The sequence below is a fragment of the Mycteria americana genome, chromosome 6 (assembly GCF_035582795.1).
Source record: "Mycteria americana isolate JAX WOST 10 ecotype Jacksonville Zoo and Gardens chromosome 6, USCA_MyAme_1.0, whole genome shotgun sequence".
Classification (NCBI taxonomy): Eukaryota; Metazoa; Chordata; class Aves; order Ciconiiformes; family Ciconiidae; genus Mycteria; species Mycteria americana.
Window position 1 is genome coordinate 12,497,638 of NC_134370.1, and position 14,945 is coordinate 12,512,582.

At 47.5% G+C, this 14,945-nt stretch overlaps 1 protein-coding gene across 5 annotated transcripts in view; it reads right to left on the reverse strand.

Moving 5' to 3' along the window:
* MXI1 (MAX interactor 1, dimerization protein) overlaps positions 1–14,945 on the reverse strand; it is a 58,059-nt gene that overhangs the window by 37,082 nt on the left and 6,032 nt on the right. For 3 of the 5 annotated variants that reach the window (XM_075504580.1, XM_075504582.1, XM_075504581.1), the window contains exon 2: positions 9,788–9,920. In XM_075504580.1, coding sequence (XP_075360695.1) covers positions 9,788–9,920 — 133 coding nt within the window. Of the gene's footprint in view, positions 1–9,787; positions 9,921–10,599; positions 11,024–14,945 lie in introns of those variants that run through there. The other 2 variants (XM_075504583.1, XM_075504584.1) reach the window with 2 other exon arrangements.

Genomic DNA, 14,945 nt, shown 5'->3' on the forward strand with positions numbered 1-14,945 from the left:
ACCCCCAAGGGCTTGGTTTTCTGGGCCACTTTACATGTTCAAAGCACAACTCCCGCTGATGCCCCTTGCGGCTGTGCACCATCAGCACTTCCGCAGCTCAGATCCCAGGCTCATACCTTGGAAAATCGCATGAGGAATAGACTATTTGGGGGTCTCCTATGACAAGCCGGGCTGAAAGGGACTTGCTGAACGTACACAGGGCTGCTGACAGGGGCCAGGAGTGAAGCGAGTTCTTCAGTGTGCTATTCACTGCTCCATTCGTCTGCCTTCTAATTTCTGTGACAAGCGAGCAAAGGTCCTACAGAAACCACCTCCTTCCCTCCTCAGCCCACAGTTAACCACATCAGAAGCGGCTGGTGCACACAGATCAGACACAAAGGCTGACTCATGTTCATTTTGGGAGGTATCTTAAGCCATTTCAGTAGAGAAACCTTAGCCCACCTCCCTTGGACATGCAGCAGTCGACATCTTCTGCAATGATTTAGAACTTGGCCAAATTCAGATAGATCCTCACAGGTCAGGAAAAAGTATATTCCTTGCCTTCACCTAGGCAAGATTCCTGTCTATGATCCATGATGCAAGGGAGTTTGAGCTTCTTGTAGACAGATTCTTGACTTTTTTTTCTCTTTTTAATACACTGACAAACCCATGCTTTTCAGGACCTGGTGAGGAGAAATGTCAGGTGGCTTCACCATGGCACTGCCAAGCTCCCGCATGAACAGAGAAAGGCATGGAACAGCATGAGGATAGCAAAATACAGACAATTCCTCACACTAATGTCAGGTGCGTGCTGTCCCCCAGGTCTCTCCCAAGTGCTATCTGGGAAGGACAACCTCCCTATGCGATCATCATAAACAGATCATTTGAAACAAAATGAATTATTTAAGTAGAATGAGGCACAGACTTCATCTCCTGCCAACACCTTAATATCTCTGTTAACGGTTTTCTCTGTTGAATATTCAAGAGTATTACAGAGCAGGGTAAGGCCTGACACTGCAGAAACCTTTATGCGGTCCCTGCCCCACTGACTTCCAGCAGGGTCCATGAGTCTCACTGCACGGTGGAGGGGACTCAGTCTCTCCCGAGGCCACACCAGAACCAGTATCATAGTTGCTGGTACTTGCATGGCAGAGAGATTGCAGTGATTCACAGAAAGAGAATAAAGACACGGGAGGCAATTTTCAAATCTACCTAGAAAACTTAGGATTCTGTCTCATCTTCTTTCATACAGCCACAAGCTCCAAAACACCAATTCTGCTTCCTGAAAACAGGATTAGAAAAGCGTGCACATTACCCCAACATACAGATGGTGGGAACCATATAATGTACAGATGGTAGGACCCATGTAGGTCATCTGGCGTGCCCAGATCTTGCAGCCTTTCGGCAGCAGACTCAGGAAACAATCCAAGGGCCCAGCATGCCAGCCCTTTGCCCTATACTATGCTTCTTCCCACACATAACATTACCCTTTCGAGGAAGATGGTCATATCCAGAAATAGCCTCAGCAATGTCATCTGCAGAGCAACAGTCTGTTTGGGGAACATGTACTTCTCTGCAACACACATCTTCTGACCTAAAGAAACTGCCTTCAGATGCACTGGGGAAAATGACGCTTTTTGAGTAAATGCCACCTGACTGAAACACACTTTGTTTGAAAAGAAACCGATGGCATTTGTATGGCTGTGGGCCAGGCCAGACTTTCTTCACTTCTATTTAGACTTGTTAGTTATCTCTCATGTTACAACTATATTGCTGCAATACTGTGCCTGGAGATGAAGGGAGGGGAAATATACTTGAAAACAGAAAAATACATTAACACTACTGTTAGGTACACATTGTATTAGGGAAACTGGGGCACAAAGACTTACACAGGCTGTAACAAAATCAGAGAACCCAGATGTTCTGATGTCTGGGGCTGTATTCTGTCAACAGGGATATACTCATCTATGATCTGGGAGATCCATGAAAAATGAAGGCTGAGAAAAATGGAAGAGCTCTGATTTCTTCTGTTCTTACAGTTCTGGCTCACAAGCAGAAGTAACTAACATGAAGGCAGCGAGGTGGCTACCTCCCACTGCTCCCAGATGGCCAAGCTACTTGTAAAGCAGTTCATGAACTGCTGCAATTTGTAGCCTAACTGTTAAAGGCAAACCAGAACTGGTGTCGTGTTACCTTACCATATCTATACATTGCTTTACGGCTGCCCAGGCACCTGGGCAATGATGACTGGAGTAATAGTCTCAACAGCAATCCCAATGTCATCTGTCCCTTCCCTAACTTCTCCCTTCTTGATGATGTAACAGATGGAAGGAGATAAATGAGAATTGTTCAGAAAATAATCGACTTATTTATGCAGCGGAACTTTAATCAAAACAGAGGCAAAAGAATTGCTCTCAGTCCACATGCCTGCTTGTCACAGAGCAAGCAGCAGAGTATAAATAAGTAATTAAGATAATGTTGGAAATCATCTAGGCTACTTCAAACTAGATTTGTAAAGCAACAGAACTGAAGTGAAATCACTTTCATATCAGAGAATGGAAGTACAGTAGAGAGCACAGAAATGAGAGATGGGAATATATCCAGCAGGACGGAAAAAGCAGGCCTGTTCCCTCTGAGCTGATCAACAAGGCAGTGTCTCATAGACAAGAGATCCAGGCAAAGGCCAGCCAAGTGCGCAGCCCCAGAGACCCACAGACTCTGATCAAGAGAGCCCAAAATAGTCAACAAAAACAAATCCTATCTTTGTTGGTTCAAAGGGGGCAGGGAGTAGGAGCCAACACTCTCAAGAGGAGAACAAACAGAAGCCAGTCTTTGAATTTGGGCAGAAGTTTGTCAGGAGGGATCAGGAGATGATCAACAGCAGGAACTCCAACAAGCAAGACAATTAACTCAGCAGCGTGACATGGACTGGTCTGTTTGGGTCAGAAAGAGAAATGGATTTGAAAGCTCAACCAGGAGCAAGAAAGGAAAAAGTCAGTCTTACCTACAAACAGGGGAGCAGACAGAAACAATGCTACAGGTGACAACCAATTCACTGTCAAGCAAAGGATCAGGTCAGGTTAAACAAAAGCATGAAGGATAAATCCCTGCATTTGTTGTGGATGAGGTATTACACAGAGAAGATACACAAAGGATACAAATGTGGCAAGAGGGGGAAAAAAACCCAAAACACCTGACAAACAAGGAATACTACTTAAACCAGGGAATTGACTGTAGACGGAATATAATGGGAAGAGAAAATGAGGGAATTCCAGGAACAGATGACCAGGTTTGGCCCAAATATCCTCCCTACCATCCCAGGGCCCCAGATCTCTCTAGGCTCTCTAGGAGCTGGGGTGAACAATCTTCACATTTCAAAAGACCCGAAGCACCAAAATCTGAAGTTTCTTGTCACTGCACCAGCACTGCTATCAGGGATGCAAATCAGCCCACGGCAGTTGCAGCACAGCTCTACCTGGGTAGAGTGCTGCAACATGAACAGCATGAGCACTGACTAACAATCCCACTGCTGCAAAACAGCATGCTCCTGTAGAGGCTTCCCCCAAACCTGGGAGGACAAAGGGATCATAAGCCTTCAGCCACAGAGAGCGACAATTCACAGCAGACAGATGCTGCAGCAGTGAATTATAGCTAAGTTGCAGATAACATCAACAACTGGACCTGCTTCTAGTTTACACAAAGGCCTCTTTGCACAACTTGGACAGTCTAAAGAGACCACAAATTACATTTTACACCTAGTGAAGGCATCAAAGTATAAATTCAGCCCAGAATCATGGGTTTCTACACAGACTCCTGCCACACAGATCTCCCTATGCATGCCTATATTACTAATACACAAAGGAAAGCAGGAACTGCAGCTCTGCAGGATCATCCCACTTCGGGGGCTATAAAATAAACAGGGTGACAAAGGGGAACACAGCAGGTTCCCCCATGGAAACTGCTGTATCAGCCCTAGCGCTTTTGGAGGCCTCATTCCTCACTAAGGAGTGGGGTTTATGCTTCTCATGCCATTTGCTGGTTCACCCTCACTTTCTGTATTTTGCCTGGTAACCTCCCAGTTGTACTGCAAAGCCAAGCATCACTGAGAAGACACTGCATACAAAACCTCACCTACATGGGGTATTTTTTTTTTTTGCCCAAATCATTGGCAGGATCTCAGCTTCTGATGTAGAACAGCAGAGACAAGGAAAGGCACAACCTAGTGCCAGCAGGTTCAGAAACTCCAGCATCACTATGACTTGCTTGTCTACACTTGCAGACTGCATTGGGGCAAATTACATCAAATGGGCAGATGGGATGTGCCAAGGCTGAACTGAGCTATTTGAGTACAGCCCTATCTGCCAACCTGCTCCGATCAACTGTACTCCGGCACAAACCTACAGAAGATAGTGGGATTTTGACAAGGAGTGATTCCGCCTCTCATGCATGGACCAGCAATCCATTTTCCCAGTCTAAAACTGCCATTATGCTTTCTCAAAAAGAAGTCATGCTCACATGTAACAACAGCCAACACTGCTGGCGAGTCCCTCTCAACATCTCTAACAGAGAAGCAATCCTTAACAGCTCAGCCTTGTCCAGTTTTCCTTTCTTGAAAAATTAACTAGCATATTCATGTATACTCTCTACTGGAAGGCAAGATCCCATCTCCAACTATTTCTAGACAAAATTTCAACAGCAGCATGAAGATTCCAGATAGTAATCACACTGTTTGTACATTATCAAAATGTGGCATAAATCAAAACATGGCACAGCAAATCTCATCCACTCTCTGTTTTACACATGTGGATTTGTACTATATGAAGCAAAGCCAAGTCCTGAGCCATGAATAGAGCTCCCTGGCACTACAAGGCTTGAGACAGAAAGCATAGTCTCTATCCCCAGCATATTACACAAGGGCCAGATTCTAACCCACCTACACACAGCGAGTCAAAACTCAACTCCCACTAGCTGTGGAGTAAGGTGTGATCCAGTGTGAGAGCAAGTGGCTAAAAAAAAAAAGCCCTCAAACAAATAAACAAAGTATCATCAAGAAACAAATAACAACTGATAGAGGCTAGGAAGCAGCAAAGCTGTCAACAAAAAACATCAGAGACCAGCTCCCTGGGATGTGAGGAAAGGGGTACGGGCTTTGTGCAGGAAGTAGAAGAACACGGGCTGACACAGCGATCTACGCTTTCAGGAATTTCTTACACAAGACCGGCAAACCACTCAGCCCCCTGCACCTCCTGTCCCCCAATAAAATCAGAATTATAGTACTGTCCTAACTCCAGAGGCTGTAGGAAGGACTGAAAATTGCCAGGTAGTCATCAGCGCAATGTGGGGGCAGTGAACCTCCTCTGACAGAAAAGATATTATATATTTAAAACTGTGCTTAAGCAAGTGTTCACCAACCCCCCTACTCCTCCCCTGCACAGCGAGGTACAGCTGCACAGCACTGCTGTTCTGGTAAATCAGTCTTTCTTGTGCACCAGACAGCCAAGGTTGACTTGCAGCTACACATGCCACATCCTTTTAGCTTCTGAACCCGTGTTTGTGAACCTGTAGCACATGAAGTCATCCCCTGAGGCACATGAGGTACCTAATGCACACCTACCTGCACCCCCCAATACTTGCTCAGGGGCACTGTGAGAAAATTAAGCTTAAAGCCAAGAGTACCTGAGGGTTTCAATAATATAGCCCTCATCCTTACCCTCAAAAAGCAGCTTTAAAGGTTATGAAAGTGGAGGGCTACAGAGAAGATTCAGCACAAAACCAAGTGATGGGATTTAGATATGTGGGAAAAAAGTTTCAAGTGGGGCAGAGGAGAGCGCAACAACAGACAAAATGAGGAGCTGCATCACTAGAATAGCCAGAAGGGCAAAGAAACCCAGATACCTAGATTTTCAAGACACCATGTCCAAAATGCCTTACCATACCCATTACAGCTGCTGATTCCAAGCTCTGCAGGCAACCTGCTACCGGACTGTAGATGTCTGAAAGGCCCTTGGGAAGCAGCCTCAGACACAAGGGAGGATAATGGGAAGAGAGGAAAATGAAAGGAAAAAGAAACTGGACAGAGATCAAACCCTCCCCCATGGAACCGAGCAATAGATTCTTTGAGTGGCCTTAACAACACAGGCCTCCCGGGAGAGCTGAGGGCTCCTAGCACCACTGGGAGGGTGCTTGGCATTTCCCCAGGATCAGACCAAAAAATAACAGGCTTTTCTACATGCCTGAGAGTCTAAATAAAAACAAAACACAAATGACAATCTAATATTGTAACGTAATTTCAGATTCTGTTATAAATCTTAACTTCATTAAACTGATTGTATTATGGGGGGGGGGGGGATCATTTAGCATCCCTGCTGTTTATTTCCTGCTGACACAATGATTTAAATTGATTAGAAAGTCTTCTCAATTATTTTCCAAAATGTATAAATATCAAACCAGTCTAATCCTAACGAACTATAATGAGCCTTTCAAATAACTGGGTCTATTTAGAACTGCATATGTACAGCCTGTAAGAGCAGTTTCCAGTGACATCAAATGCAAGTTAACAGTACCCACAGAACTGTACTCCCAGCATGGACTACTTCACTTTTCTAGCAAGTTTTTAGAACTCAGCTTCTGTCCCAGAAACATCTTCAGAAGGAACAAACATTAAATAAGTGATATTGTATGTTACAATAAATCTCTGCTAATTTTTCATCCCAGTCCAAAAACCAGAAGATACTTCTGTCAAGAGCAAATTAAAAACGAGGCAAAATTAAATCTAATTTAATATGGGCTGGCAAATGGATTTGCTTGGTTTTTTGCTTTTAGCTATGTGTTAAATGGGATTTAAAAAAAAAAAAAATTCCCCTTGCTTATTATGTACTCCAGGTCACAATGACTGTGATTCTCCACATATTTTTGCAGGTGGGTAATTTTCAGTACCTAAGTATCCCTGACTAAAGCAAGACTGCATATTTTTAAATATATTCAGGTTTTAACTCACAGCATGCAACACCAGGTCTTTGAAATACCCATGCAAAACACTACATATACATACAGATAATGTCCCAAGGATTGCAGAGGGGAACCCCTCTGCAGCAATCTGCATGCTGTCAGTTGCACAGCTGAGACAAACGAAGGAAGAGAGAGCCTGAGCCAAAACATCCTTCTTTAAAAATGCATCACGTAAATTAGAAATAATGAAGCAATGTTCTCCCTCTTATCTGCACATCTCTGTTTGGGCTAGAAAAAAATTATTTTGCTGGGACTGGGAGACCATCGTAGTTCTATAAGAATAAGATTTGCTCCACCATTGCCATCCAGAGCCAGGCTGCCTGTTCATCAGAACTTTCTGGCTGTTTGTGCCATGATAGCACAGAGCCTATTGGGAAGAAATAGCCTGTCATGTCTGGGCTGCAAATGCTGAAGGGAAATACTTGGACTTAAACTATGAATTAAAGAGCATCTAGGCTCTGTAAATTCCCTGCACCAAATAATCATGGATTATTTGGTTCAATAAAGACTAGCAACAATGCACACATGTCAATTTCTAAAAGTGTATAAATAAAGAAAAAAAAAAAAAAAACAACACAACTATGGTTTGCCAAGGTTGCTTGAGAGCCATTTTTGCAGGAGGCTTTTAAATGACAAAATCTGCATGAGATCTAAATGCATGATTTCTCTACACTAATTAAACATTTTGAGACAAAAGTAATCTACGAAAATCTTTTTTCCATACACGAAATGTAAATTTTGCCCCTCATCAAGGGCTTGATATTTAATTCAAAGTCAATTCAAACTCCACTAGACAGAACTTACTGAATTGTCCCTTTGATTTTAACAGGAAGGGATGATACAGAGCCTTCCTTAAACAAGGCTGATGCTATACTCAGCATCACACAAGACACAGTGCAGTGAATTTGGAGGCACCCTGAACTTCACAGTTGTCACCTCCCAGCACTGCAGCCATCTGGAAGGCCTGCCATCTCCTACAGCAAGTGCAAGCTGCTACGACTTGCGCTAAAAGAAACTTCCCTTTCCAACTGTGTGTAAGGTCTGAGCTTCCCAAAAGAACCACTCTGGTCTCTGCCTGGAGCAGACCTGACGCTGGTCACTCCCTGAGGCCGAAACGAGCATGGGAGGCAACACACTGGCTAACACTCTCACTCTAAAGATTCAATTTGGCCTGAGTATTCCTTGTACAATGAAGGTTTTAAATAAGACTAGAAAGTATCTTTTCTGACTCTCTGTTGCCTTTCCCCGCACATCAATATATTCAGCCTGTCATGCTAAACGGCCCAGCAGGCTGGTCTCAGCACAGAAAGTTGCCCCGTGAGAGCTGTGCCTGGGGGCTCTGTGCCAGCAGGGCATGCTGAGCACCCAGGCCCCAGGGACGGGGAGTCTCTGGGCTCTGCATCCCTCTCTAGCCTACAGGCTGCTGGATTCGGTGCTAAGGAGCTCCTGAGGGGGATGTGCTTCCAGCCCTCCTCTGGAGAAGGGCAGGTTGCCATGACAAAGGCCTTTGAGAGAAAGAGGTGTGGGATGGAGAAATAGTATGTGAGAAACCTAGAGGGAAAAACACAGATCTCAATTCAGCATTTGCCATCATTTCCCAACACAAAGTCACTGGGATTTGGGACTTTGGTTCATGGGAAACAGTGAAGGGCTACAACTGCCCTGAAATCAGGAGAGGCTGGATGAAGGAGGGAAGCAAATACACACATGCAGCATACAAAGAGCTCAGGATATGCTGATCCTGATGAAGAAAACTTCCCCACAGCAAGGTGTCCTAACATCACTTCAAACAACCTTTATTATCAAATGCTGCCGAAGCAGAATCACTGCAAGCAAAGGCACCTTTCCCCTAGGCCTTTACAGGTCCTTCCCAATGGCCTTAAGAAAGGTTTAATCACCTGAGCCACCTGCCACCGTTTTATGGATTGCACAGGCCTTGCTGCAGTAAAAGCAAGCTTGCAATTGCCTTTTCAGTATTATACTTTATGCTCCTGAAGTTTCTCTATCCCAGAAGGTCTCAACAAGGTCTGAACAATTCTACAGAAGGGAGCAAAAGAAAACAAAAAGAACAGGAACGAGAGGGGAGAGGCAGATCCTACCACAGCACCGAGTGATAGGCTTAATCCTGTTGTCTCCTCTAGATTTAAGAAACCAAGAAATATGGCCTTGTTATAATAAGAGAAGTGGCAAAAACGCGGAGTTCTACAATTACCAAGCAATCAGAAAGATGGGAAATCCCACTGCCCTGAAAGGCAGAGTGAAAGACAGCTTTGTTTTCCTGAACTGAATTTTTAACACGTTGTACGTAGCAGCCAGTCATCTCCCTTTCTCCCATTTGTTGTAGGGGATCCATTTCAAAACATCATTTCCTTGCTTCAAATCATGCCTGTCATTACAATCCCAAAGCACTCAGGCTACACACACGCTATCCCTTAAAAGCAGTGACTTCTGGGTTGGAAAGACATCAGCTGTATATAATGGGAATAGCTATTGCCTACCTCCTCCGTGAACCCTATGAACAGATCTCCCTATTCCCCTTCCCTCTGCGGCACCTGAGCCTTGGCACAGAGTCAGCTGGCAGTGCCACTTCAGATACAGCTCCCCTGTGTCCCCTCTGCTCTCAGCACTATGGATCCAGAAGGGACGCTGTACTTGTGTGTCCCAGCTCCGAATCCCCCTGCGCTCAGACTCTTCCCATTTTCCCCACAGGGTAAGTTTCTCTCCTCTGCCTCCAGCTTTCCTCTCCAGCTTCACCCTCCCGGCCAGCCCTGCACCCCACGCTTTCCTGCCCCTGTCGTACCTGTTGGCAATACTCGCATTGCTGCCGCTGCCGCTGTGTTTCCTTGCCCGGCTCAGCCTCCGCGTGGGCTTTGGGTCTTGCAGTCCAGGACTTGGAACTGAGGGGAAGGTCGAGGCATAGCCATGTTCGCACTCTGCATGAGGATCAACAGGCAGGGCATAAAAAAAGGGTCATAAGAAAAAAAAAAAAAAAAAAGAGAAGTCAGCAGGCAGGCCTCTCCACTAACCCGTCAGCCTAGCTGGGGAGGCCCTTAACCACAACAGCTCAGGAAAATGACTGATGATGTATTCAGAGGGAAGTGGACTGGGAGGTGGAGAAAAGAGAGGGAGGGGAGTGTAAAGGATCTGCCAACCTTGGAGGAAGGACAACACCACTCAAACACCTGAAAACATCAAAAGGAAACGTGACAGCCCAGAGAGCGCCTCGTCTCTCTCCTCCTGTCCAAGCTATCTGAACCGGGCAAACCAGGCGTCTTTCACTGTGCCATCGAGGTCTCTGCAAAGCCAGAGCCACCCACCACCATCCTTCCTGTGCGGTGGGAAACTTTCACACCAATCCCCGCTTTTCCTTCCAGAAAACGCATCCACCTCAGTCTCCCCCTCTCTGCAAAAACCGTCCACCTCAGCCATCACCTCCAGGAGGACCTGTCAGCCCTGTCCCTCATCAAACCCCTCTCTGCTCGGTGATTTACCACCAGCAAACACTCGCTCCGATCCCCTTTGCCGCTCTCACACCTCCGCGGGGATCTCTCACCCCAACCCCGCTCCCCCCACGGAGGGCTGTTATCCCAGCACCCCTCCTCCCCCCATTACCTCTCTCCCTTCGCTCCAGATACTCGGCCGCCTCCAGCAGCCGCTGGATGTTGATCATCTGGACCTGCTCCATGGCCCCCAGGCCGGCAGCCGGGGGACTCCGCAGCCCCGGGCCCCCCTCCGCCCCCACGCTCCCGGCTCCCCCGCTGGAAACGGGGGCGGCTGCGGGGGGGAGGAGCGAGGGATCGCCGTCTCTCCCCAGTCCCCGGGCCTCCTCACACCGACAGCCCTCTCGTCCCGGGGGGGCGGCTCTCCTGGGAGGGCGAGGGGTGGACGCACGGAGGTGGCAAGGGAACACGCGAGGAAATGCCGGAGGAAGGACCGGGACCGGGATCCTCCCGCCGGGGGAGGCAGCGAGGCGAGAGCTATTCCTGACCCGCACCCGTCCCTACCGCCCGGCCGAGCGCTGCCCCCACCCGCAACCCCCGCTCCGGCCCGGCCCGGCCCGCAGCCGCCCCCTCCCCGCCGGTCCCGGCCCGGATTTACCCCCACTTCGGGCCCTGCCAGGATCCAACCCCCTCGGCCCCCGCCTGGGCTCACCCCCCGCCCGGATCGGCCCCTCAGCCCCGCGGCGGGACCGGCCCCTCAGGCGGCCCCGCCCCGCCCCGCCCCGCCCCGCGCGCCCGCCCGCCGCCCCGCACCACTTTGTTTACCTCTGCCCAGCGCTCACGGGAGGGGGAGGGCGCCGCGCGCCGCCGCGGGGCTGCCTGGGAAATGTAGTTCCCCGGCTGCCGCCGAGCACTGTGGGACGGTGGCTGTCTGGGGTCATCCCCGGCCCGGGGCTGGGAGCGCCCTCTGGGCCCCACGCGTGGGGCGCCCAAAGCCTCCCAGGGCAATGGCTGTGAGCCCTCACGCCTGAGGCGACGGCTGCGTGCCCACCCAGGCCCTGAGGCGACGGCTGCGCGCCCACCCGGGCCCGAGGGGACGGTGGTTTGCCCTGTCCTTCCTCCCTTGCTGCTGGCTCGCAGCCCCTGGCGCACCGGCGGCACAAACCCAGCGGCGCTCACAGTCCATATGCCCAGCTGTAAGTGGCGGGGTGATGAGCGGGCACGGCTTCCCCCCGGGCCACCGCCACGGCAAGCCGGGGAAGCCACCCGCGGGCAGCAGCCGCTGGCACACCGCAGCAGCCTGCAGGCCAGAGCTCCACGCTCCACCAACGCGCCAGGGGCGAGATGGACATCGCCTGGGAGGCAGGAGGGACCTGCGGCCACTTCGTCTCTCTCCTTGCAAACACCAGGGCTTTCCGCACGTGGAAGCGCCAGGACTGTGGCAAGAATAAAGCAAGGAGCCTACAAAAGAAAAAGCTGCTTTCACAAAATGAGCTTTCCACATCTCACCTGTGGAGATGTAACTAAAGACAGGGTGCCAGGCTCTGGGAAGTCGCACCTGGAGTGACGGATACAGTGTTTCTGATGGGAGACAGAGGTGCAAGACCCATTTTTTAATGTGAACGCAGCCCTTTGAGATCATAGACAAAAGATGTCGCAGACAGCAATCTCGCTATATTTGAAGCAGCACGTAAACAAGTAACAACAGTGACTATCTCAACATTTTAACGAATACTCTCACACCTATACCTTGCCGTCTGATCGCTGTTCTCAGCATCTTAATAATGCATTTACACGCTGATTTTCATACAGGCACAAACCCTCGAGATCACTTCTGTGACTCTGAATTTTACCAACTTCAACGTTTGCTGGAATGGAGCTTAAAAACCTGACCACATTTAATTGTATGATACCAGTCTCTAAAATATTTAATCTACTCTCAAAAAGGGCACAATCAGAGAACATTCAAAATCAGAATCAGAACATTTAGAGTAAAAATCTGAATCTCAAACTGATACTGACTTAGAAACCCTCCAAGGATTGTTTTGTAGTTCTAACTGGGGTTATTTTCATGGGTCTGAACCTTTAGGCTGTGACTGGTTACATTTGCAAGCATTCCTCCATCAGAATGGGAGCTGGAAAAGTATCTTGAAAAAAACCAGAAAAGCTGAGATTCTCAATTAATGGCTTGTGTCTGGTAGTCAGAGCTTTAAGCAGAGCACAAAGTATCAGGAGACTCGTGATGAAGCTGCAAGAGTTGGCAGCGCTCAACTTGAGAAAGCCTGAAAAAAAGTGGATTCAGGGTAGCTAACTTTTCTTTAAACACATTTCGCTGATTCACCATTTCTGAGGTTTCCTCAGAAAACTGCAGGCTTGCAGCTGATGGAGGTAAAAATAATACCACTATTCAGTTCTTAAACAGCCCTTTTCATCTCCGAATCTCAAAGGGTTGATTTGTTTTGTTTCTCTTGCGATGGGATAGTTGAAGAATAAAGGAAGCTGGGACACCTTCAGGGACATACCTCCGTCATTCTGCACTGCGGAAAAGCGAGCCCCAGCCCTCACTCAGGCAGGACAGCCTCCATTCACGTACCTACACGGAGCCAGACCACAGCACTTGTAAAGATTGGGTTTGGTCTATGGGAGAACTCAGGGAAGGAAGTATTCTCTCTCTCCCCACCTCTTTTTTCTACACTGGAAACTGCCAATAGAGCAGATTTTTAAAAGCACATGGAAAGTTTCAAATTTGAGCAGTCTCAGGGACTACTTATATGATCTTGGATTACTCACAAAGGGAAAAAGGACACAGGTGCACACACCTCACTGCAACAGCGGCGTTAACACAAGAGCATTTCTGGGCTCTAACTGTGCTTCCTCTAACCTGCTTCCAAAACCAGGGAGCCATTTGCCTCTCAGGATTAGCAATACGAAACAATAAAAAAAAAAAAACACAACCCCTGCAAAAAAATAATGATGAAGCCCCAAAACCACTGCAAGACAGCTTCTTGTCGGTATCCACTGCCACTAGCTTTTCTGATGGCACATTCAGAGATATGTGGTGCCACTCTAGGGATTAAATGGGGAAAGCCACGGCTGGAAAATGAAGGGGTAGTTTAGGAACATATCAAAGTGTCAGCCTCCTGAAGCTAAAGTTCAAGATACAAAATAAGAGAGTATGAAGGAGGGGGACACTGATACACACGGTGCATTGAATCAGCACTGGAACGAAGTAACAGCAGGATTAGTTCTGCGTGAAACGATGTAGTTCAGCTCTTCCATTTACACATCAGCTCAGCTTCCAAGTCTTTGTTTCTGAAGTAAACAATGTAAAATTAGAAAAAAAAATTCTGTGTGAAACAAAGACAAATTTGAGAGTAAGCTGTAGGACATCTTCCCAAAGAAGGAGCCCTGAAGAGGCAGGCAAGCCAACCGCGGAGCCACAGCAAAATCTTTCAGTTGCCATCCCAAGTGCTCATGTGGGCAGGTCAGCCTGCAAAATGCCAGAGTTGTATGTGACAGAAACAAAAGTGGGTGGAAAGTGAATGGCACGAAGAGGCCCAATGCTATGCAACTGCTGACCAAAAACCCCCCAAAGTCACATTTAAAATGTGGTTGAGCAATCCACAGGCAACGCTGGGGAGAGGCTAAGGCAAGAGTATTTTAGGGGAGAATGAGATCATTTAATTTAGTGGCTCCGAATGATCTGTAAGTACAGTTTTCTGATTATAAGTGCTTGCTGCTTGGCATCCCTTCTGGCAGCTGTGATTCACTTTCATTGTGTGTTCTGCTGCTTCGTCCTTTAGAAAAGGGCTTTTTACATTTTATTAAATGGCACTTCGGCAGCCCTCCATTTCCAGCCTTAATAATGGATTTGTTAATCTCCCTGATAGCCTTTCCCTCCTCCTTAGCAACAATTTAAATATCCAAGAAGAAATCTGCAGTGCAGAAATCAATTAATATTTACATCTGAAACGCTGCTGTACTATTTTAATCAAGTAGAGCAGATGTGGTCTGTTTTTTACTAACACCACCATCACTTGCATTAAACTAGCATCTTCCATCAGTGAAATCTTCTAAGGGCTTTCCAGAAAGTAATGTTTTAAGCTTCTCAAACCTACAATGACTTTAGCTCTTTTCTTTCCACTCTGCAGGAAGGGAAACTGAGGTGTAAGCAACATAATCGCTCTCATGAAGACACACCCTAAGCTAGAGGTGGAACAGGAACACAGCTCACGAATCAAGATGCCCAACCCTCTGCTTTGAACACAAGGCTTAGAAATAACACAATGCTTTGTTATTGGAAGTTATTTTCAATAAGGGCAATCCCCTTGGCTAAACTGCCTAGTTTTCCATCCCTTCTTTAGCTTTTTCTAAAAACCTTCCTATCCCCAACTCTTTGCAACCTCTGGGAGGAACATAAAGATGGCAACAGTTGCAAGAGCTTCCTTTGCCCACCTTCACACAAACCCTGCAAATTTTTCGTATTGCTTTCAAAGCCTTGAAACCAAACACTCCTGC